The 23,687-nt window shown below is 34.5% G+C and overlaps 1 protein-coding gene across 1 annotated transcript in view; it reads left to right on the forward strand.

Annotated features, from left to right (window-relative positions):
• The window catches only part of LOC138704235 (uncharacterized), a 564,225-nt gene that overhangs the window by 534,660 nt on the left and 5,878 nt on the right, over window positions 1–23,687 (forward strand). The window contains exon 6 of the mRNA XM_069832116.1: window positions 6,812–6,901. Coding sequence (XP_069688217.1) covers window positions 6,812–6,901 — 90 coding nt within the window. The remainder of the gene's footprint in view (window positions 1–6,811; window positions 6,902–23,687) is intronic.

A 23,687-nucleotide genomic window follows, 5' to 3' on the forward strand; every position in this document is an offset into this window, starting at 1 on the left:
CCGTCTGAAAGAGACGCTGCGACTATGTTGGGAAGGAGGCAAGCGATACGGAAAGGACTGAACAATGTAACACGTGAGCATTGTTAATATCCTTGACGCATTAGAATACACAAAGCAACTTCTACGATACATTTCCGCATTGGTAATAATTTAGTGAAGCTGTCATGTGATTAAAACTGTAGGCAATATTTTGGTTTTTGCTATAATATAATGCCACTGAAAGACACTGTAAATACAGGGACATCATTTTATTTTTACTTCAATTTTTATTGTACCTAAGTTTTTTTAATTACTTCATTCCCACCTCCTCTACTAGTAAACCTCCAACCCTCCTCCACACAGAATCAAGGTTGCGTATATAGTCGAAGTCGCCTTACGGTCATAGTAAACAGTGCTGAGTTAGTGAGTATAGTATGTTCCAGAAATATGTTCGCGTTTCCAATGACGAAAGAGCTTTCAATATTGAATCTTATTTTCGAACAGGTACTGTCGTCCGTTTGCCTACGTCGCATCCCGGTTTCCCACACCCGCTTCTGCTCGCCCCTTTGTAAAGGCTAGTAGCTGGGCTGTCTTAGCTCTTTTCTGAAAACATTTCTGTTAGGAATTGGACGCTTACGTAATATTATACAACTGTTAAAATAACCTAAATAAAAGGGCCTCTTTAAGTAATTAATTGTCACGTGATTTCCTACGACAGAACCACTTGAACAGACAGTAGATAGCATGTCTGAGTAATTTTGTCTTTTCTGATTGGGTAGAAGTGAAGACTGAATTTACAGTACGTAAGGTACTCTGTTAAAGAGTAGGTACAGAATTATTTCAACATGAGTTACTAGTACGAAGGACGAAACTGGTCATTGGAATTAGGTACAATAGTCTACAGTGCGATAATGTGCACAAAAGAACTGAAGACTGTATCGAAATGAACGGCCACCATTTTCAAAAATGTGTTTAAAATCCATATTATGATTATTTTTCAATTTAACTTCATTCTCTATATTGTACGCTAATTTGCTGTAGGCATTATAATATTTACTGCATAATGAATACGTCCGAATGGATAACTCAGTTCGTGAGTAAAACCACTTCATGTTAATACAGTACTGTAGTACTGTAATTTGATTAAAAAACAAACCTAATGGAAATTATCAAACTCAAAATCGCGATATTTCCTAGTTTACGTAAATGGATAAACTACTTTTCTTCCCTCCTAGTAAAGTGATCTGTTTGTATTTTACGCCAGTATCATCGAACTCTAATAGTGGAAGGAGGTACCAAACGGTGTTTCCGGTTCTCAACCGTTAATCAAAAGGTATAGCCAGGTTATTATTAGAAACATTAGTAAAGATAAAATGATGTCCCTGTATAAAAGCACTACAATTATTATTACTACATTATTATTACTGTATAAAATTTGAGGCAGAAAAGAACTTCCATTCGTTACTGTTTGCATTTCCATATTCATATTTTGTTGAATAAAATATTAATGCTTTTATCGGTAGTCTATTACTACAAAAATGTTGAACTTTCAAATCAGGGTTCCATCACTCATTATTTGTTAGGATACAGTGGTCCAGTGCTAGTCTATTATTAAAATAATTGGAATCTTTGGCAAAGATACAGTAGCGTGCAAATTAATTCGAACACGACATATTTTTACATTTTCTGTCATTGTTGGCCTCACAGCTGCTCATACCGCTTTAATTGACATCTGTAGTACGTGTAATTCCATTGTTGAAGGTCTGTCGTTATTATTTTTTTTATAATATGCGACATTTTGCCTGTCGTTTTGTACTTATAAGCATTTCAATTGTGTTGAAGACTTAATACTGCAATCCTGTGTACATTCTGTCTTCTTCACAAATGGATACAACTCCACGAAAACGGTCTAAAGTTATAACATTAGCAGAGCATTCTTCTACGACACAGAGGCAAATTGCTGCAGAATGTCACATCGGTTTGGCTACTGTTAATTCGATCATAAAACGATACAGGGAGACTGGATCCATCACACCCCAGAAAAAAGGAAACTGTGGCCGGAAAAGGAAGACTTCACCTGCAGATGATTGTTTAATTATCAGGAAAAGTAAATTAAATCCTAGACTAACTGCTGTCGACTTAACCCGCGAGTTAATGGCTACCACTGGGGCGAATATTCACGTCACAACAGTGCGGCGTAGGCTTTTGGAAGCTGGCCGAAGGGCTCGTAAGCCTATTAAGAAGCAACTGCTAACCCCTGTTATGTGCAAAAAATGCTTAATGTGGGCAAAATTATATCAACACTGGACAGTGAATGACTGGAAGAATGTACTTTTTTCCGATGAGTCTCATTTCGAGGTCCACGGCCACCGTGTTTCTTACGTACGGAAAGGATCCGAAAAAGTAACGGCAGCTCACCTCCAACAAGCACCCAAATACCCCCCTCAAGTAATGTTTTGGGGTTGTTTTACACATGAAGGGCCTGGAGTATTAATACCTATCAAGGGAATGATGAATTCTGACAAATATATTCACTTATTGGAAACCAGAATCGTACCCCAGCTGCAAAAATCATTTCCGGATGGCAGAGGTGTGTTCCAACAAGATCTGGCACCATGCCATACGTCTCGAAAAACTACAGAATTCTTCAACAAGAAGAATATTCAGGTACTCCCCTGGCCAGGTAACTCACCCGACATCAACCCCATTGGGAACTTGTGGTCAATTTGCAAAAGAAGAATGCAAAAAATGGATTGTTCTAAAAAGGAGAAGATGATTTCTGCCCTCATTGGTGTATGGTTTCGCGATGAAGAAATGAAGAATATTAGTGGGAAATTAGTGGAATCCATGCCAAATCGTCTCAGAGCTGTTATTAGGAACAAAGGAGGCCACATAGATTACTGAGGTATGTCTTAGATCCTTTTTTTTATCCCGTTTGAGTGTTTTTGCATAAGTAATTACGTTGTTCGGATTAATTTGCACGCTACTGTACTTAACAATTTAATAGAAATCATATATCTCATTCGTAATTTCGGCGATTTAATCAGAAGATTTGAGGAAACTGGGTCTGTTGCTGATAAGAAGAAATCTAGTAATTAATTATGTCACTGCTTCTGAGGTGCTGAGTAATGAAATATGTAGAAACAAATATTATGAAATTAGAGATGTTATTCAGTGCTCAAGCATCTTCAAATGAGTTACAGTCCAGTTTTGAGAATTCTAAGAAAACATTTTGGTCTGTACCCATATAAATGAAGACCAAATCAGAGGTAATCAATGATGTCACTGCTTTAGACAAGTATTGAAATAAGTAGAAATAATTATTATGGAATTAGTGGTGTTAGATGTTCAGGCACCTTCAAATGAGTTATTCCCCAGTTTTGAGAATTCAAAAAATCATCTTATTCTGTCCCCATATAAACTAAAGCCTATGTTCGCACTCAAAAAATGAAAGCAGTAAAGATATAATTTCTTATTTATTTGTGTTAGAAGAGATTCAATTTAATAACCATCCGGTGGACAAACTTTTCTAGATAGACTAAATACACTTATCTTTATAACGATGAAGTTGACGCACGTAATAGCAGAATCTGGTCTGAAAATGACTTCCAGGTTTTAATTCAACACGGTGTGTGGGGTGACATTTCTCAATTCTTACTGGTTCACATTTCTTCGAAGAAGAGTTTTCGTGACACATCCAAGCACCATCTAGTAAATAAAAAGAGTTATCTTGCATGAAATTTCAAGCCATTGTCTGCAAAATGCTCAATACGGCGGCGCACAGACAATGGTTTTTGTTTAAAAAGAGAACGGCGGATATTATGTCCATTGTTCCATTGTTTACTCAACGCATGATGTTTTTGCTTTGTCTTTTTACCTCAAATATTAGGTCTATATGAATTTTAAATTGAAGGGTTCAGAGCCATAGTGGGCCAAGCACCATTTATTAAAAACGGAGAAAGCAAGGGTAAAGTTAAGTGAATACCATAGTTTAATGAAGATAGACATATCATTTAGTTTTAATGTGTATACTTCATATTACTCGCTATATATTTCCATTGAATTATGGTAATAACTTCATTCTAACCCTTATTTTCTACGGTTTTAGTAAATGGCGTTTGGCCCACTGTGGTTCTGAACCCTTCAATTTTGAAGTGAGTTTTGTATAACCTTATACTTTCGTTAAAATCCAAAAGGAATTAATAAAATTATGCCTATTACACAGACTACCATACGTAATCATCACTAATAAGACTGTGAAGGAAAAGAAAATGTTTGATACCGTACACAAAATGAGCATTATGAGTGTCCTTTCAGACGACAAAAACCAGTAGCATCATAATAATTGACGGCTTTGATTCATTTTAATGTGGTATATATATTCACTATTTTTATCCGTATATTAACAAATGAGGTGCCTTTGCGCTATATTGACCACTGGCGATTCTCTGGCCCTCCTACATGTGAATATCTAGTATAGGCTTATAATCTTTACTAGAGTGGGGATACGCTTATCACTGACGATGATAATGATGATGATGATGATGATGATGATGATGATGATGACCATGGTGACGACTATGCTAGTTGAATGAATGAATGAATGAATGACCTGTCTTGTCAGGCAACAATGTGCATATCTTACGGCATATAGTAGGAACTTATTTCTCCTCAGGCATTTGAGTAAAAAACATTTGTAATACATTCAGAAAATGCTAAATTGATGTTCCTACATATATAGCCTATGTATTAAACATTTCATGGTTCATTTTGTTAGTAAACAGAGAAAAGGCAAAACCATTCTTTTCAGACGCTTGAAACAACGATTTAAACGAAATATTTTATTAATTGAACAATCACTCAAACCAACCATGAACCTTTATATCTATGTATCTTTAAGGCCTATGTATGTATGTAGGTAGCCTATGTATGTATGTATATATGTATGTATGTATGTATGTATGTATGTATGTATGCATGCATGCATGCATGTATGTATGTATGTATGTATGTATGTATGTATGTATGTATGTATGTAAGCATGCATGCATGTATGTATGTATGTATGTATGTATGTATGTATTGTGCCGTTTATTTTCCGGCACCCTATTTTTCTGTATTGATTTTTTCTCCTTTCCCTTATTTCCTTTACTTCCTTGTTTTAGTTTTTATTTTTCTTAATAGATGGCGTTTTCTTATATGCCATTTTCTGTTGAACTTCTTCCTTATATAAAAAGCGAGTTTATTTCTCTATGTACTAGTTTTTCATTGGTGATTATATTTCGGTCTTGCTTGTCATTAGTCGGATGATTTCAAAAATTTTGTCTGTTACGGTCGTCTTCGCGGATATACGGGACGCGGAGCGTAAGTTTAAGGACTGTTCGGCGCTCGAGTGAAGAGGTTGGGAGCCAGCTATGGCAGCTGGCAGGAGTAGTCAGCCACGTTCAGTGCAAAGACGTTATATAGTATTCGGTTCAGTGACTGATTGGCGCCCGAACGAGAAACTTGGAATGCAGCCCGGGGAAGACGGCTGCAGCCGCGAGTTATCGGCACACCGACATGACGACCGGGCATAGTGACTTGGTATGGACAGGCGCGGCCTGATCCAGGAAATTGGAACTCTTTGTACTACTGCCTGACGACGTGGTTTTCGGTTGTGGTGTGTCCAACCGTTACGATGGAAAGGGAATTTGCTTCGTCACGTGCACAAGGCAGACGAATTTAAATTGAGCCGGAGACTGCCCTGCCCGTGATTATAAGTTGGATTCGGCCATTGGTGACATTATTATTTATCAATATATATATATATATATATATATATTGCTTTTTCTAAATTCTCTTTTCTTTAACTTCCCTTTGTCTAGAAATTTTCGCTGACACTCGTCAGTTTTATATTATCTGGTACTTGTTTCATTTTGTTAAGCTGTATTCTAGATTAGTTCATGGCAGAATTGAGGATTAATCAAACTCAATATTACATTTGTGTAAAATCTGTTACTTAAATTGTTATTTGTAATGGCGGATGTCAGCGAGGTCCATATGACTCGGCAAGTCAGTCCCGGAGGGATAGCAGTTTAATAGTAGATTGATATTCTGGTTTCGTCTGGTTTTGTGAAGTTATTGTCTTTCTTGGGACGCTCTCTTTTCTAATTCTATTTATAGTTAAGTCACTTTATTTATATTTGCTAATTTTCATATCATGTAAAGATTTATATTTCTAATTTTCTTGTTGTTTTTTGAATATAGTTTATATATGGGTTATTGCCTGATTTTTATTTAATAAATGTTATCAGGTAAATTGTAATTTTTAAGGTATTTATTTCATTTTCCCTCACCCAACGAGATATTCAACCTTATCCAACGATTTACGGCGGGGAGAGCAAGGACGGTCCGTTTCAGTATGTATGTATGTATGTATGTATGTATGTATGTATGTATGTATGTATGTACGTACGTACGTACGTACGCATGTATGTATGTATGTATGTATGTGTGTGTGTGTGTGTGTTTTTCGAAAGGGAAACAAGTCAGTATTTAAAATTTTGAGAAAACTGTATAGTTTGAAGCCTTTTTTTTTTATTTTTTTTTTGCTCTCAAAATTCCAATCAACACACTCTAATTTCAGTGCACGTTTTTTTAATTCATATTTTCATTTGTTTCCCTTGCGAACTTACTCGTTGAAAGGAACAAGTGCAGATAGTTTGCAGATACTTTTGTATAATTTTTATTTGGAATATACAGTTCATGTTTGGCAATAATATATCCTGTGTTTCATTACTTTTTATTGAATCTTTACGGGTAATTATTGAAGGTAATTTGTTATTTTGTGCAGGTCAAGAAGTAGCGTCGTATTGGTACAGCGCAGTGCGACAGTACAATTACTCCAAGGAACCCGACGTGTTGCATGCCAACGTCAATGCAGGTAAAGGACATAGCACGCACCACATAGTTCGTAACTACGGTATTTTAAAATTTACAGGTGATTAATTCTGCGCAAAACCATGTGCACGCGAGAGTCAAGAACGTGACTCCAGAGGGGAAGTTGTTGTTTTTATCGCTTTTAAGAATCGTAAAGCGCAAATCTGGAATGTGTCACGTTGATATTGCGAGTGACTAGTTAAAAGATAACCTTGTGTGGCGTAACCCCAACTATGTATAAAAATTAACACTACGATTTTCTCTTATGTTTACCCTGTAATAACGAGTGTGGCTTAAAATGTAGTACAAACTCTCTGACTTTTGGTATTTTGCATCTACATATAAACAAATACGAGTAAGTCAGGGAAATAAATCTACGTATTTATTTTACAATCTTGATCTATCGGCATAAAACTTCCAAGATTTTATTTTCAGAAAGTGCATGCAGCCGAATTATCATTGAATCTACGAAATTGCTTACTAATGACAAATCATTTGACGTGATTGTTAGGTTCGATCACGGTCGAACACAATTGAGTTGTTTTAATTCTTAACAAAGCTTTCCTAGGAGGAGAAATAAAACGTTGGGTTATCTCTTAATTTTATGGCGCTTAAGAGTTTATCACTTAAATGAGAAGGCTTCTTGTAAATTATCTTATATTTGCCCGCTCAGGTTTCTTACTTCTCTTGCAAATATCTCTGCTCATTCTGTAATACAGCAAGCGTCTGTGATGTTCGAACCAGAGCTTACCTCTAGGACAGTTGTCAGGGATCTGAAGGCTAGACTACAAATTGAATGTATGGACAAGGCTGGTTTGACTGTATTAGGTATCGAGTGTTAAAAGTTATGATCATTGGTACCATTGACACGTAAGTGTTCGAGTCTAAACTAAAAGGACTTTAATCGTCTAATTAACTCATTCTCATAAGTATCAGGTCTTACGGAAAATAACAGCTCTTTTGTAATACCAAGTAACCGTGATTGTACAATTTATAGTTTATTGGGGATCGGTTGCTAACACTATAACATATTGTAGCCGATTTACTAATTTGACAGAGTGAGGAATTATTTTCCTAAGTTGGCGAAACTTGTGCTGAAGAATTCATTACCACGATGTTAGAATGATGGGTGATAATTGACTAGCAGATCTGAATGTCGGCGTAGAAGATAAATAGCTCGTAAATGTTGCATGACTTTCTCATTCAAGGACAGGGTTGACAGGATTTTTGTACCTGCCGGAGAACTATGACACTTTCCCCTCACCTTCTCTTGTCTTGGAGAAAGTAGTGCTAACAGTTTTATCGTTCTTAATATGTAATGATCAGGGAAAGGATTTATATGTAAATACATATTTACTTATAAAGCTAATATAATTTATATTTTGCATTATCTTTATGTTTCACAATGTGTAGGGTTGAAAAATCCTACTTTTATTTTCCATATTTTTCCATATTTTAGAGTTTAGTACATATTTTCGTTAATTTCCATATATTTTCCATATTTCATATAAAACAGTCCATATTATATTAGGTTTAACAATAAAACAAAACAAAATTCCATTAACTTTTAAAAATACATTTCAACAATAGAGATTTAAACACATGTTCAGTAATCCCTTTAACATCAGAGTTATTTGAAAATTAGCAGTCCTATCAACAATGGGAAAGTAAGTTACAAAACTGTATTAATTTAATTTAAAATTTTTAACAGACTTCAGTTGTGCAGCTCAACAGTTAAATGCCAGTCAGAGTACACATAGGTTCAGTTTTGTAAATCATACTATAAAGACGGTAAATATGCCAAAAGTACGTCATTCAGTCAATTTAAAATCAAAACTAACAAGTTACATTTCAGAATTTAAAGAAGATGGTTTATCAACTGACAATAAAATATTATTTTGTAATTTGTGTCAGTGTGCAGTATCATCTACACAAAAGTTCCTGGTGCAACAACACATTACAACTAGTAAACATCAGGCCAACAAACAACTAAATTCCAAGCAGAGACAATTGTTTTTAACACAACCAACAACATCGAATATAAGATCTGAGTTTAACATCGACCTGTGCCGTTCTCTCATCTCTGCTGATATTCCTCTCTACAAACTAAAGAATAAGGTCTTCAGGGAATTCCTTGAAAAATATACTCAACATACAATCCCGGATGAGTCAACACTTAGGAAGACGTATGCTCCATCCATCTACGATGAGACAATACAGAAGATAAGAGATGAAATTAAAGATAGTTCAATTTGGGTTTCCATTGATGAGACTCCCGACAAAGAAGGTAGACTTGTTGGTAATGTAGTTATCGGTTTGTTAAGTGAACAATATTCTGAACGAATTCTTTTACATTGTGATGTTCTAGAAAAGTGCAATAACAAAACTATAGTTAAACTGTTCAACGAAGCTATGGGTATCCTGTGGCCAAAGGGTATTATGTACGATAATGTGTTATTCTTTATTAGCGATGCTGCCCCTTATATGGTCAAAGCTGGACAAGCATTATCTGTTGTATATCCTAAATTGACTCATTTTACTTGTGTGGCGCATGCATTTCATCGTGTGGCAGAAGTGGTCAGAGACAATTTCCCTAAAGTAGATTTGTTGATTTCATCAGTGAAAAAAGTATTTCTCAAAGCTCCCAGTAGAGTTAACGTGTTGAAAGAAATGTACCCTGAAATTCCATTGCCACCAAAGCCAATTTTAACTAGATGGGGTACATGGCTAGAAGCAGTTGAATATTATGCCGAACATATAGACTCTATTAACAATGTTCTCCTTGCATTGGACTCTGAAGATGCAGTCTCAATTGATACTGCGAAAACAGTTACCTGTGACATAAGTGTGAAGAATGACTTAGCTCACATTCAGCATACATTTTCATGCATCATAAAAACGCTCAAAAGTCTCCAAAATAGGCACCTTTCACTATCTGAAAGTTTTGAAATTATAAATAGTACTGTGGAACAACTGAATCGTGGTAGAGGTAAAGTTGCAGATGCAGTAAGAGCTAAGGTGGACACTGTACTTTCAAAAAACCCTGGATATGAAGAACTACAAAAGGTTGTTGCTGTGATGAGTGGTGAATCAACAGTGAAGATTAACTTGGACTTATCCCCAGCAGACATTGTGAAATTGAATTATGTACCAGTTACTTCTTGTGACGTCGAACGCTCTTTTAGTCAGTATAAATCTATCCTCAGAGACAATAGAAGAAGATTCACTTTTCAGCACTTGAAAGAAATGTTTGTAACCTATTGTTATGGTAACAGACAATAAAAATTGTGTTTTGTTGAAACTACATTGGAAGATAAGGTACGTCCATTATATTTTTTGTTTAGTTTGATTAAAATGTACCAATATTTAACGTACATAGTCATTTTTTTATAATTTTAAGTCCATATTTAATTCCATATTTTGGTAAAAATCCATATTTAATTCCATATTTTGGTAAAAATAACTACATATATATTTACATATTTCATATATTTTTAGTCCATATAAATCCGTTCCCTGGTAATGATATTCAGTTCATAGACGTCACGCTTGATGACTACTAGACCGCAAAAGATGATGCCATCAAACGAGCAAGAAAAATAAGTATTTCAAAAGCAAGAAATGTTTAAGTGAAGATATTCGTTACAATCATTTAAAAAATAAGCTATCAAATCATATACCGATCTGTAACTTAAAAGTGAGGGGCGTAACCACGAAGTGGTTGGACAGACAGAATGCAAGGGGCACAGAAGTTCGAATGTTTCCACTTGTGTTGAATAATTGTTTAAATACAAATTATATACCGGTATACATATTGATTATACAACTTTTAACACCATATCACTTCGGAATATAAAGTATATTCACGTGAAAGCATATATATTTATATATAGCTTCCTGGCTTGCAGTTGCTTTCATTTTCTTCATTATAATATTAGATAGCCTAATTTCTTTTTTAATGAATTTCATTTCTGCACGTGAAAGATCTGGATCTATGGAAACTTTCATAATGCACGAAGTACATGCTAATCGATTTTTCATGTTTCTATTGCTGAACTTACATTTCTTTCATTAATTTTCACAATGATTAACTAATTTGTGCTAAGTGTAATTTTATTATGTACTGTATTTTCTTGAATACTCTATCATTAATATACCCAATATTTAAATACGATAATAAAGCTTTATGAAAGGGTATTGTTGTATTATAATCAAATGTTTAACACAGTATGATAATTGTACCTGTCAATTCATAAAACATTGTAGCGTCAAAGTTTATGCAGTTCTACATTTCCTTTCCTCTAACAGCACCAGCAGAAAGGCTTTTCACTTCCTTAGTTTCCATTGTCGCATGTAGATAATATATATTTGAATAATGTCTTTTAAAATTATATAAGCGGTAGTAAAGAAAACGAAAAAGAAGGTTCACAGGGCTAACGGCTTCGAAGCTGAGTACCTGGTTCTAATGAAGTGCACTGGTAGCAATTTAAACGTGGGGGCATGAGATAGTTACTCTCCCTGCCATAAAAATTCACTTCAATTAAATCCCAAGGCAAAAAAAAAAAAAGAGAGGAAGAAAAGGAACGTGATAAAATACTTGAAACCGTCGGATATTTTTATCCAGTTTGCGAAGAAACCACAAAAATTTGCGTTCCTTTTATAGTCTCTTTGTTTTCCAACATATATTTAGAAGATACAGAAATCTTAAATTTTATTTAGTACCTTCCATATTTAAGTATGTCGTAAGATCACCAGTTCCTGGGGCTTCGCTGTTTTAGGACTTTATTATGCTTCATTATTCAATTCTTCGAAAACAATAGGATCTATCGACTTCAATTTTTCATTTTCCAAATTGAAATTTTTATTATTTTATTATAAATCCTTACAGTGTCTTATGTAATTCCCTTTATTTCTACATGACAATCTAGCTAAATCCTTTTCATTTGAATTTAAGCTTTTCAAGGTTCTCCATATGGACGTACCTGGTAATCACTTAAGAATTTTTCATATTCCTCTCCTTCCACATAAGCATCATCATCTTCATCTTCTTCGACATCGTTATCTTCCTTCTCTTCTTCTTCTTCTGTTAACTTCTCCTCTTCCTCTTCTTGATGCAATTTCTTTTCTTATTGACCTCTAACTATTGCATAGTCTGGTTTCTTCTGAAAGAGAATTTTTTTTAATTTGATCTGGTTGCAGTGTGAGATAATATAATGGGATCTGGACTTATAAGAAGCAAATTAAAGATGTCCTGCATGTTCTCTTTTCGCGAGAATTTTCATGTGTGACTTTTCCTTGACCTATTCACGTTGTGCCTAATCTCTTGTACCTTTTCAGATACTGCCAAATGGTAAATTGATAGATTCAATATCTTAGGCTCCATGAATTAAAATCTTCTGGACAGAGACGGGCATGTAATATCAAGGATAGAGAGAGACATTGGTAGAAATTTTAATTCTGCACTTGCTTGCTTATTAATGTATTCCACATTATGCATTATGCTTATTCCCTTAATTATTGACGATGTCCGTTTGTTAATTTATGCAATAGTTAATAAATTACTGCAAGTTCAAAATAATAAAAAAAAAAAACATATTAAAGTTTTCGATCGATTGTAGGCCTATTCTAATTAGATAAGTAAATTTCCTTCAAATGTTACTTCATTTGTGTACTCAGAAAATATCAGTGTTCGTATATGACGAAGCGCACCAAGTGTTCTGTCTAGCCTGCAAAACACGAGGGGCAACCGCTTGAAGTTCGCACATTCGATAGGATGACCGATCTTGACGGATGTTGTGTGACCTAATGTAAACCGGTTCTAATGCCTATTCTGCAGTTCTCTATTTCTGATGGTAATGTTAAATCCTAACCATGTATTGTGGGTCCCTATCACCACGGCATGGCGCGTCCTCAGGTTGCGGATCGAGAAGACGGCCTCCAGATATGGAGGGTAGCTGTGAATATATTGAATAAGCAGTCGCATCAGTTATTCATAGATTTCAAAAAGGCATATGACTCGGTTAAGAGAGAAGTTTTATATGATATTCTTATTGAATTTGGTATTCCCAAGAAACTAGTTCGATTAATTAAAATGTGTCTCAGTGAAACGTACAGCAGAGTTCGAATAGGTCAGTTTCTGTCAGATGCCTTTCCAATTCACTGTGGGCTAAAGCAAGGAGATGCACTATCACCTTTACTTTTTAACTTTGCTCTAGAGTATGCCATTAGGAAAGTCCAGGATAACCGAGAGGGCTTGGAATTGAACGGGTTACATCAGCTGCTTGTCTATGCGGATGACGTGCATATGTTAGGAGAAAATCCATAAACAATTAGGGAAAACAAGGGAATTTTACTGAAAGCAAGTAAAGAGATAGGTCTGGAAGTAAATCCCGAAAAGACAAAGTACATGATTATGTCTTGTGACCAGAATATTGTACGAAATGAAAATATAAAAATTGGAAATTTATCTTTTGAAGAGGTGGAGAAGTTCAAATATCTTGGAGCAACAGTTACAAAAATAAATTATATTTGGGAGGAAATTAAACACAGAATAAATATGGGAAATGCCTGTTATTATTCGGGTGAGAAGCTTTTATCATCCAGTCTGCTGTCAAAGAATCTGAAAGTTAGAATTTATAAAACAGTTATATTACCGGTTGTTCTTTATGGTTGAGAAACTTGGACTCTCACTTTGAGAGAGGAATATAGGTTAAGGGTGTTTGAGAATAAGGTGCTTAGGAAAATATTTGGGGCTAAGAGGGATGAAGTTACAGGAGAATGGAGAAAGTTACATAACACAGAACTGCAAGCATTGTATTCTTCACCTGACATAATTAGGAACATTAAATCCAGACGTTTGAGATGGGCAGGGCATGTAGCACGTATGGGCGAATCCAGAAATGCATATAGGGTGTTAGTTGGGAGGCCGGAGGGAAAAAGACCTTTAGGGAGGCCGAGACGTAGATGGGAGGATAATATTAAAATGTATTTGAGGGAGGTGGGATATGATGATAGAGAATGAATTAATCTTGCTCAGGATAGGGACCAATGGCGGGCTTATGTGAGGGCGGCAATGAACCTCCGGGTTCCTTAAAAGCCAGTAAGTAAGTAAGTAATGTTAAATCCTAATGTCCTATATGATATCCATAGAATTTCCATATTCCTTTGAAAGTATTCTTATCAGAAATAAATTTTTAAATTAGATAAGAAATAGGTAAACCAATAATTATATCTATATATGCAATTAGATATCTATACTAATAATAAATCTGTAACAGAAATTTTTCTGGTAATTTTCGCTTTTCTAAAAATAATTGATGTTAACATGTACTGTATAGTTAATCATCCTGAGACCGAAAATCGCTTTTTTGAAATTTTTGTTTGTCTGTCTGTCTGGATGTTTTTTTACCTTTTCTCGCGATAATGGCTGAACGGATTTCGATGAAAATTGGAATATAAATTAATTTCGTTGTAACTTAGATTTTAGGCTATATGGCATTCAAAATACTTTATTTAAAAGGCCGGTTATAAGGGGGCCTCAATTAAATTTCACCTCCGTCTCAGATTGTAGCATCGTTGTTCCTGCAATAACTCCTATGTGCAAAATATAAAATTTTTCATTAGGAAGAACAAACACATTTATTCATTCTATGGCAGTGGTACATAGGAGATCGTGAATTCTTACATTTTCGAAAGAAAGAAATATAATTACATATAGGAAATTTTATTATTTGCTGTATCCCTATTTAAGTTATTTAATAGAGCAAAAATCTGAAAATCGATAAATATGTCACAGGAGTTATTGCAGGAACAACGACGGCTATAATGAAATGAAAGGAAATGACTATTTAAGGTGGCCATGATGTTTATCAATATTAATTTACAAAGAATGTTTGTGTGTTTGTATGAAGTATTCTCAGAAGCTAATTACCGATTTGGATAATTTGTTCACTATTTGAAATTTGCAGTTTCTCTAGATGGATGAAATGTTACATATGAGGACTGAAGTAAGATTAAAGTAGATTTTTATGCTTCATATTCTATCGAAATTTTGTATAACTTGATTATTGCAACTTTATTTGATCTACATAGAGTAATTTAATTTTATACACTTTAATTTATTTTTCTCCACAGAACATAATAGTATTTTAAGAGTTTTGTCGTAAAGATTAGTTTCTTTACTGGACCAAAAATACAGCACATAATAAATAAGCATTTTACCATACAGTTCACTGGAGCTGAGTTATTTTAAAATATATCACGAAATGGCGTTCCTGCGCTCATATTTTACCCATATTCGTTTCCTGTGTTTCTTAAAATAATGTTTATGTACCACATTCATTTTCATTTTATTTATTTACGTAAACATTTATGCACAACTGAGCGAGTCCGCTCAGACGGTAGAATTTGAGACTCGCATTCGGGAGGTCACGGGTTCAAATTCTTTGGCCGACCAATCTGACTCAAGTTTATCATGGTTTTCCTTAGTCATAAAGGCAAATGTCAGATTGGAAATTTACTTGCCATGATTCATCACCGCCTCAATTACAGATACGATAAACATTAATCAAAATCTATAATCAGTTACGTGAACACAAGCCATCTACAACACACTACAGAAACAGGAACTCAACAAGAGTAAAACCGGCCTACTGGTATACCCAAACATTCTAAACACGCGTCATGACCACATATGTTAAAGCGTGCCTAAGAAATCTTAGGAAACAAAACAAAAAGATGCACAGTAAGGTTAACATAAAAAATATCTTCGTACACAATCCAATCTATATTGACATTAATTTGGAGTGATTTATTAAAGGATGCATTCAAGACTAAATTAGAAAAATGTTAAACGAATTATCCTTGCACCAAAAACGGATGTTCTCTGAACCAAATGATCATATTTTAATTATTTGCATATAATAACAATTACGAAACATGTTAAAGGAATTATCATTGCACCAAATAAGTGGTCTCTGGATCAAAATAATAGGATTTTAATTATTTAAATACAATTTCAATTAAGTAACATTTTAACGGTTTATCCTTCTATCAAATACGAATGTTCCCTGGGCCAAATGTCCTATTTTAATTATATACCGTAATTACTTTATATCTATTTCTAACAAGTGCAGCGAAGCGCACGGGTATAGCTAGTCTATACTAATAATAAATCTGTAAACGAAATTTTTCTGGTAATTTTCGCTTTTCCAAAAATAATTGGTGATAAAAATGTGTAATTAATCATCTTGAAACCAAAAATTTTTTTTTTTTTTTGAAATTTTTGTTTGTATGTCTGTCTGTCTGTCTGTCTGGATGTTTGTTACCTTTTCACGCGATAATGGCTGAACCGATCTTTCTGAATATTGGAATAGGGTAAATTAAGTAGGCCTACGTTCTAACTTAGATTTTAGGCAATATGGCATTTAAAATACGTTATTAAAAGAGGAGTTATAAGGGGGTCTGAATTAAATAAATCGAAATATCTCCCTTATTATTGATTATCATGAAAAATGTTACATAACAAAAGTTTCTTTAAAAATGATTTTCGTTAAGTTTTAATCTATGCAAAATTGTTATAAGACTGATATTTAATGAGATAAATGAATTTCAAAATAATAATGCTTTTATAGGCTATAATGAAATGAAAACAAATGACTTCATCTATAACGGGTTTGCATAACAACAAACGGAAGCTATTCATTTAACATTACTTTTATGCGGATATAATATTCTGTGATGGGATTATATAAATGTTTATCTATCCACGCGAAATTGTTAACTTTATAATTAACACCATAATAATCTATGGACCTGAGAGTAAAGTTTTATTGCACGTGCAGAACAAAAATCAAGAAGCCGAATGACAGGGATATGTGTATAGCCTATGATTGCATACTGACTGAAAGTTATACCACAGTCTACTACATACAGTCGCGCAACTCATACGTATAAATTATGCCAACATTTGACAGCTGGAGCGACAGTAGTCCTTTAGTGGCAGCCACGTTAAAAGTGTGCACACGACATATGATAACACAACGGATTTTGGGTAATTTATTTCATATTTTATGATATACAGTAAGTGTATATGATTCTTACTAATTTTACCTTAGAATCCTAGATGAATTTCTCACACAGTTAAACTACAAGCTTCATAAGCTGGGAATAAACGTAATTCTTTCTGCTCCTTACAACTGAATCATGACCCTGATCACGTATCATGGTTTGACACAATATAATTGTTCGTACGTAGACGGTTAATTCAATTCATTCCTAAATATATTTATGCATCATTGGAACTCTATATTTCCTTTGAGAAGATTCAAAATTAGTAGCTTCAAAATTGTAGGACACATATTGTAGCATACATCGCGTGGTGAACTCCTCTCCCTATTTCCTGAGTATTTAACTATTTTCCATACCGCAAATTGGGGAAAACTCGACCGCTGTGGTAAACTTGAAAATAAAAAAGGGGAGAATTTAAACCTTAATATAATAGACACTAATTTATAAAGTTCATTATTATTTCCATTTCTTAAGACCGATATTTTCTTTATTATTTTGAGCCACAAATAGTGCTGATATTATGGTTTAATTTTTTATGGAAAGTTTACCGCATTTTACATTACATTTCCAGTTTTCACACATAGGCTTAATTTTAACTTATCCTACCTATATAGTATGTAATTTACATGCACTTACTGTTAATATGACGTAGGTGAGAACAAATAAATGAACACACAATTTTGTTAAAAAAATTTTAACTTCAATTAACTTAGGATATATACTCTTATTTTCAATAAATAATCACTGGAAATGTAAAATCAACACCAATAACATTCAAGCAAATTATTACAGAAAACACTGCTATTTTATATTATATTTGAAAAAGCTCTTTTATTTCTTGAGAACTTAATACGTCTGCCACGTGAATCTTCACCAACACATCAGAAATTTATCGACAAAGTCTGGATTTATTCAACAAGTGAATATTTTGCAAAAGGATTACAATACTCCATGAATTCTTGAAAAATTAACACCATGATCCCTATTTGAATGCAATATAACATTCAAATTTTGAAAAATACAAAGAAAATAAACAAGAATACAAAATTATGGAATTGCTTGCATTAAAACCTGTAGATACATTATCCAAAATCGGAATGGTTACACATTTACTCATATGATCTCTGGAACAAAATAATATAGCCTACTGTAACAGGTACTTACTTTGTTTTTATTTAAACTGTCCTTCCTGATATACAAATAGGTAACTGATAACTAATAAATGCTTTATAGAATACAATACGTAGGCTACCTACAATGTGGATTATTGGTTATGACTGGATTGTGATTTTCTGATATACACTTACCTCTATTGATCTTTAGGGAATCTGAAGAACGACAAATTCGGAGATTTAAACTTGTTGTTACTGCAATTTATAGCACTGCACATATTTTCTTCATTCCGTCGCCTGATTAAAACGTTATTATAACATCTCTCATCCCCTAAAAGCACGTGCTGACTGTATCAACCCTATGACCTGTGCTTTGCCTTCCGCTTGGGCGCTAGTGTCGCGAATATTGGCAAAAAAGTGTTGAAGTTGCGCACTGTTTATCCACTTTAGGACCTCGTGGTACCACCTCTTGTTGCTATAACAACAGCCACCCAGTCAGGCATGCTCTCCACTAGTTTCTCTAGGATATCCACTCAAATGCGTCCCCATTTCTCTTGCAACATGGCACTCAGTTGGATAATGGAAGTTGGCCCTATGTTTCGGCGGCTACTATGCAATGGTATGCAGAAAATAATGTTCACCGGTTGGACTGGCCTGCATAGAGTTCTGATCTCAATCCCATTGAGCACCTTTGAGATGAATTGGACCGGCGATTGAGGTCTCGGGAGATGCGGCCAACTTCCCTTGTCCAACTGAGTGCCATGTTGCAAGAGGAATGGCAACGCATTCCAGTGGATATCCTACACAAACCAGTGAGAGGATGCCTGCTGTTATAGCAACAAGACGTGGTACCACGAGGTTCTAAAGGAGCGAAAACAGTGCCCAATCACTTTTTGGTAGATAGTTTATTAGACTGTGGTTATACTATTTTCAACGCCTCCACGGTATGGCTACAGACAAATAAATATAGTAAGTAATGCTCACGAATTTCATTACATTGTCAGCAATGCAGAAGGTGGTTTCAATTAACTTAAGTCGCCGATACTGCTGACTATTGTAAGTAGGACACAGGCCATAGCCATAAAGGTGAGTCTTGATCTTCATTCCTTATTTTGTTAACTTTGATTGATCATTACTTACTGTACATCATTTAATATTTTTTCGTGAACACTAATTTCTTTAGATGCACGTTATCAATGAGACGTATTTTAAATTTAGGTGGAACTCTCCATACACAATTTGCATTTCTAAATTATACCTTTGTTTAACGACTGTTGTGATTTATACATAATATTGGTTAATTGAAATCAGTATTTTGTTGTAGTAGAATTGATTATTATAACATTGCACAGTTTTAAGTTCATTAGATTATATTGTACCTACATTCTATTTCTGGCAAGTTTGAAGTTTCATTGGTGTCATTGGTTAGATAACTTAGTTAGCTACGTTTTCATAAACTTTTGTTGGTTTAATTTTAGGGTTTATGGTTTACTGGAGTCTGTATGAGTTGACCTGCTTGATTTTTTCAATATTGATAACTAATAAAATAACGTAATTTTGTTTTCTAAGTCAGTGCCACTTCGATCTGACTAATCCAATAAAGTGGGAACAATTAATGTATCTGCGTTTATTTAATGCGGTTCTGCACAAGAGGGAAGATATTATCTAATTATTATTCTTTTTATACGAATATCATTGTAATCTATGATATGGACATAAATGTTTATACATAATATAGGGATTGTGTTTAAACCGCAGAAGCTCAATGTTTATATAAATATAACCACGACTACGCTAGAGATGATAATTTGTTTCTAAAAAATTCTGTACATGATTAAAATTGTTTGATAAATAGAATTTAGTTAAAGGAGGCAATGTTGTTGTTTAGTCAACTGTCCGAAGACAGGTTTGAACCTCATAAGTAACACCGATAAGGCATCACTCATGAGGCAAATAGGCCAGGAGATAATGGGGTAGAGTGGCCAGTTCTTTTGGGTAGCTACCAAAATTGACATGCTACATGTATCGGCTCTGAGAAATGTTATAGGATTAGCTACATACGGGAACTGTATGGTTTGTTATATGTGCGCCCTCTTACCCTATTAAAATATTATTTATAAACGAGATATTATGTTAACTGTACACAAAAATGCATTACTATAAATTAAAATTATTAGTACAACATATATTTGCAATTGGAATTAAATATTATAGAACTATAAACAATGCTTTCAGTAATTAATGTTTGACACATCAAGTACAGTAATCTATAGACAACTAATGATAAATCTGTAACCAATTTTTCTGGTAATTTTCGCTTTTCCAAAAATAATTGGTGTTAACATTTATTCTATAATTAACCATCCTGACCCCAAAAATAGCATTTTTGACATTTTTGTTTCTATAACTGTCTGTCTCACTGCATGTTTGTTACCTTTCAACGTGATAATGGCTGAACCGATTTCTATGAAAATTGGAATATAAATTAAGACGTTTGTTCTAACTTAGATTTTAGGCTGTATGGTATTCAAAATACTTCATTTAAAAGGGGATTATAAGGGAGGCCTGAATTACATAAATCGAAATATTTAGCTTATTATTGATTTTTTGTGAAAAATGATACATACAAAAGTTTCTTTTGAAACAGTTTCCAATAAGTTTTATTCTATGTAAAATTTTGATAGGACTGATATTTAAAGGAGATACACGAGTTCTATAATAACAATGTTTTATCAGCGTCGCATCAGACTAGTATGTATAATGAAATAAATACAGATGACTACATCTATTTAAGACGGGCTTGCATAACAGTAAGAAGATATTCATTTAATACTAATTTCATTCGGATATAATTGTCTTCTATGATGGGAATAATAAATGTTTTTGTCCACAGAATATAACAGTATTTTTAAGAGTTTCGTCATAAAGTTGAGTAATTTTACTGGACCAAAAATTCAGCACATATTGAGCAAAAATTAGTATTTTACTATTGAGCTCATGAAGTGTCACGAAATGGCGTTCCTCTGCTCATATTTACCCATATTCGTTTCCTGTATTTCTTAAAATAATATTTATGTACCACATTCATTTCCATTTTTAATTTACATAACCAATGTTGCACAACCGAGCAACTTGGCTTAGACGGTAGAATTTGAGACTTGCATTCGAGATGTCACGGGTTCAAACTCTGTGGCCGACCAATCTGACTGAGGTTTTTCATGGTTTCCCACAGTCATAAAGGAAATTGCCAGATTGGAAATTTACATGCCATTATTCATCACCGCCCCAATTACCAATACGATAAATATTAACCCAAATCTATAAGAAGATACATAAACACAAGCCATCTACAACACATTAGAGAAACAGGTACTCAACAAGAGTAAAAACGGCCTACTGGTACATCCACACATTCCAACATGCGACATGACCAGAGATGTTAAACCGTGTATTAACAAAGTAAAAAGATGCACAGTGCGGCCAACATAAAAATTTATCTTCGTACACAATCCACTCTATATTGACAATAATTTGGCGTGATTTATTAAAGGATCCATTCAAGACTAATTTGGAAACATGTTGCTCCTAATGAGTGCTCTATAGGCCAAAACGATCGTATTTTAATTATTTAAATAGAATTTCAATCAAATAACATATTAAACAATTTATCTCTCTATTAAACACGTTTATTCCCTGGACCAAATGTCCTATTTTAATTATGTAATTAGTTTATATTTATTTCTAACAAGTGCAGCGAAGCGCACGTGTATGGCTAGTTCAAAATAAAAATATAGAGAATGTGTCACAAATATGAAACATGGGTACAAATATGAAATAGTGTGATATACGACCTAAGACGTATTGAATTGTAGCGGAAGCCTTCCCAATTACTACGCACTTGCGTTAATGTGTTAGTTTGCAGTTACAAGCCGAACTGTTGAAACGTTAATCATTATGGTGTTTTCGAGGAAAGTGAAATTTTTGGCTGTAAGTTCTTTTCTTGAATATATATTGGGTTGGTGCATAAGTTCGTAGCGTTTTTGTTTCACGTGTTGGTACTCCGGTTGCTATGGGTTTATTTATCTACTGTGTCATTTTTTATTTCAAGTTCAATTGTTGTGCTTCAGTTCATATATTGAAGTTTTGATTTTTGCAGATAGTGAGTGGAGCCGTGGACGCTAGAAAACGGAATGTCAAGTGGAGAAAGTGGAACATTTCCGACATATTTTTACTCTTTTTTTTTTTCAGTTCAATAGAAGAGGCGAAATCAGCGGAGGTGGCGAGAAACATTTTTGCCGTGTATGGAGACATTGCTATCGGAGAGAGCACGGCAAGAAAATGGTTTTCTCGTTTTAAGGAGAATCGTTTTGACATTAGTGACACTCCACGTTCAGGAAGACATTCGGGTTTGATAAAGACCGTTTAAACACATTAATCCACAATGATCCACGCCAGTATACCCGAGAACTGGCAAATGTGATTAACTGTGACCATTCCACCATCGTGCGACATTTGCATTCAATGGGCAAGGTTAAAATATCAGGTGTATGTGTACCGCATGCTCTAAGCCAAAACTACAAATATCAGCGGGTGGCCATATTATGTGCATCTTTCGTTGCTCGTCATCGATTGGTTCGTGAACTATATCGAACATTCCTATCCAATATTGACTAACGACAAATAATCCTTATGCTAACATAAGGAAAAGAAAAGAATGATTGAGCCTGAACAAAAAAAAAAACAACTACCCGTACAAAGGCCAACGCGCATCAACAATAGATTATGTTATTTTTCTGGTGGAACTGCGAGAGTGTGCTGTTCTACGAATTGCTTACCCGACGTGCAACTATCACTGCTGATATTTATTGCCACCAACTAAAACGTCTTACACACGCAATCCAAGAAAAAAGACCAACAAAACTGCATGAAGTGAAGCTACTCCACGATAAAGCCCGTTCGCACTCTGCTAACCTGACACAAAACACTATCCAGGAGTTGGGTTGGAAAGTCATTCCGCACCCACTTTATTCACCTGATCTTGCGCCCTCAGATTTTCACCTTTTCTCCTCTCTATCGAACAACCTTCAAGGAACTTCCTTTCCGGATGAAAATGCGCTCCCAATATGGCTTGACGATGCAAGTCAAGCTTTCAGGTATAACTTGCTGTAAAGTTGATTTGAATAATTTAAAGGGAAAAATTGTTCCGGGACCTTTGGTTAAACGTACCAACGCTCTACCAATTGAGCTACCCGGGAACTCTACTAGACACCGATCCAATTTTTCCCTTTATATCCACAGACCTCAATGTGGGCTGACAACCGTCAAGCAAGCATCGGGTGCATACTAACTCTGTGTGACTTAAATTGTGGTTTTCTGTTAACGGACAGTGACGTGTATTATGCAAATCAAGCTTTCAGGTGTAACTCCCTGTAAAGTTGATTTGAATAATTTTGAGGGAATAATGATTTGCATAATACACGTCACTGTTCGTTAACAGAAAACCACAATTTAAGTCACACTGAGTTAGTGTTCACACGATGTTGTTTGTTTGACGGTTGTCAGCCGACATTGAGGTCTGTGGATATAAAGAGAAAAATTGGATCGGTGTCT

The sequence above is a fragment of the Periplaneta americana genome, chromosome 8 (assembly GCF_040183065.1).
Source record: "Periplaneta americana isolate PAMFEO1 chromosome 8, P.americana_PAMFEO1_priV1, whole genome shotgun sequence".
Classification (NCBI taxonomy): Eukaryota; Metazoa; Arthropoda; class Insecta; order Blattodea; family Blattidae; genus Periplaneta; species Periplaneta americana.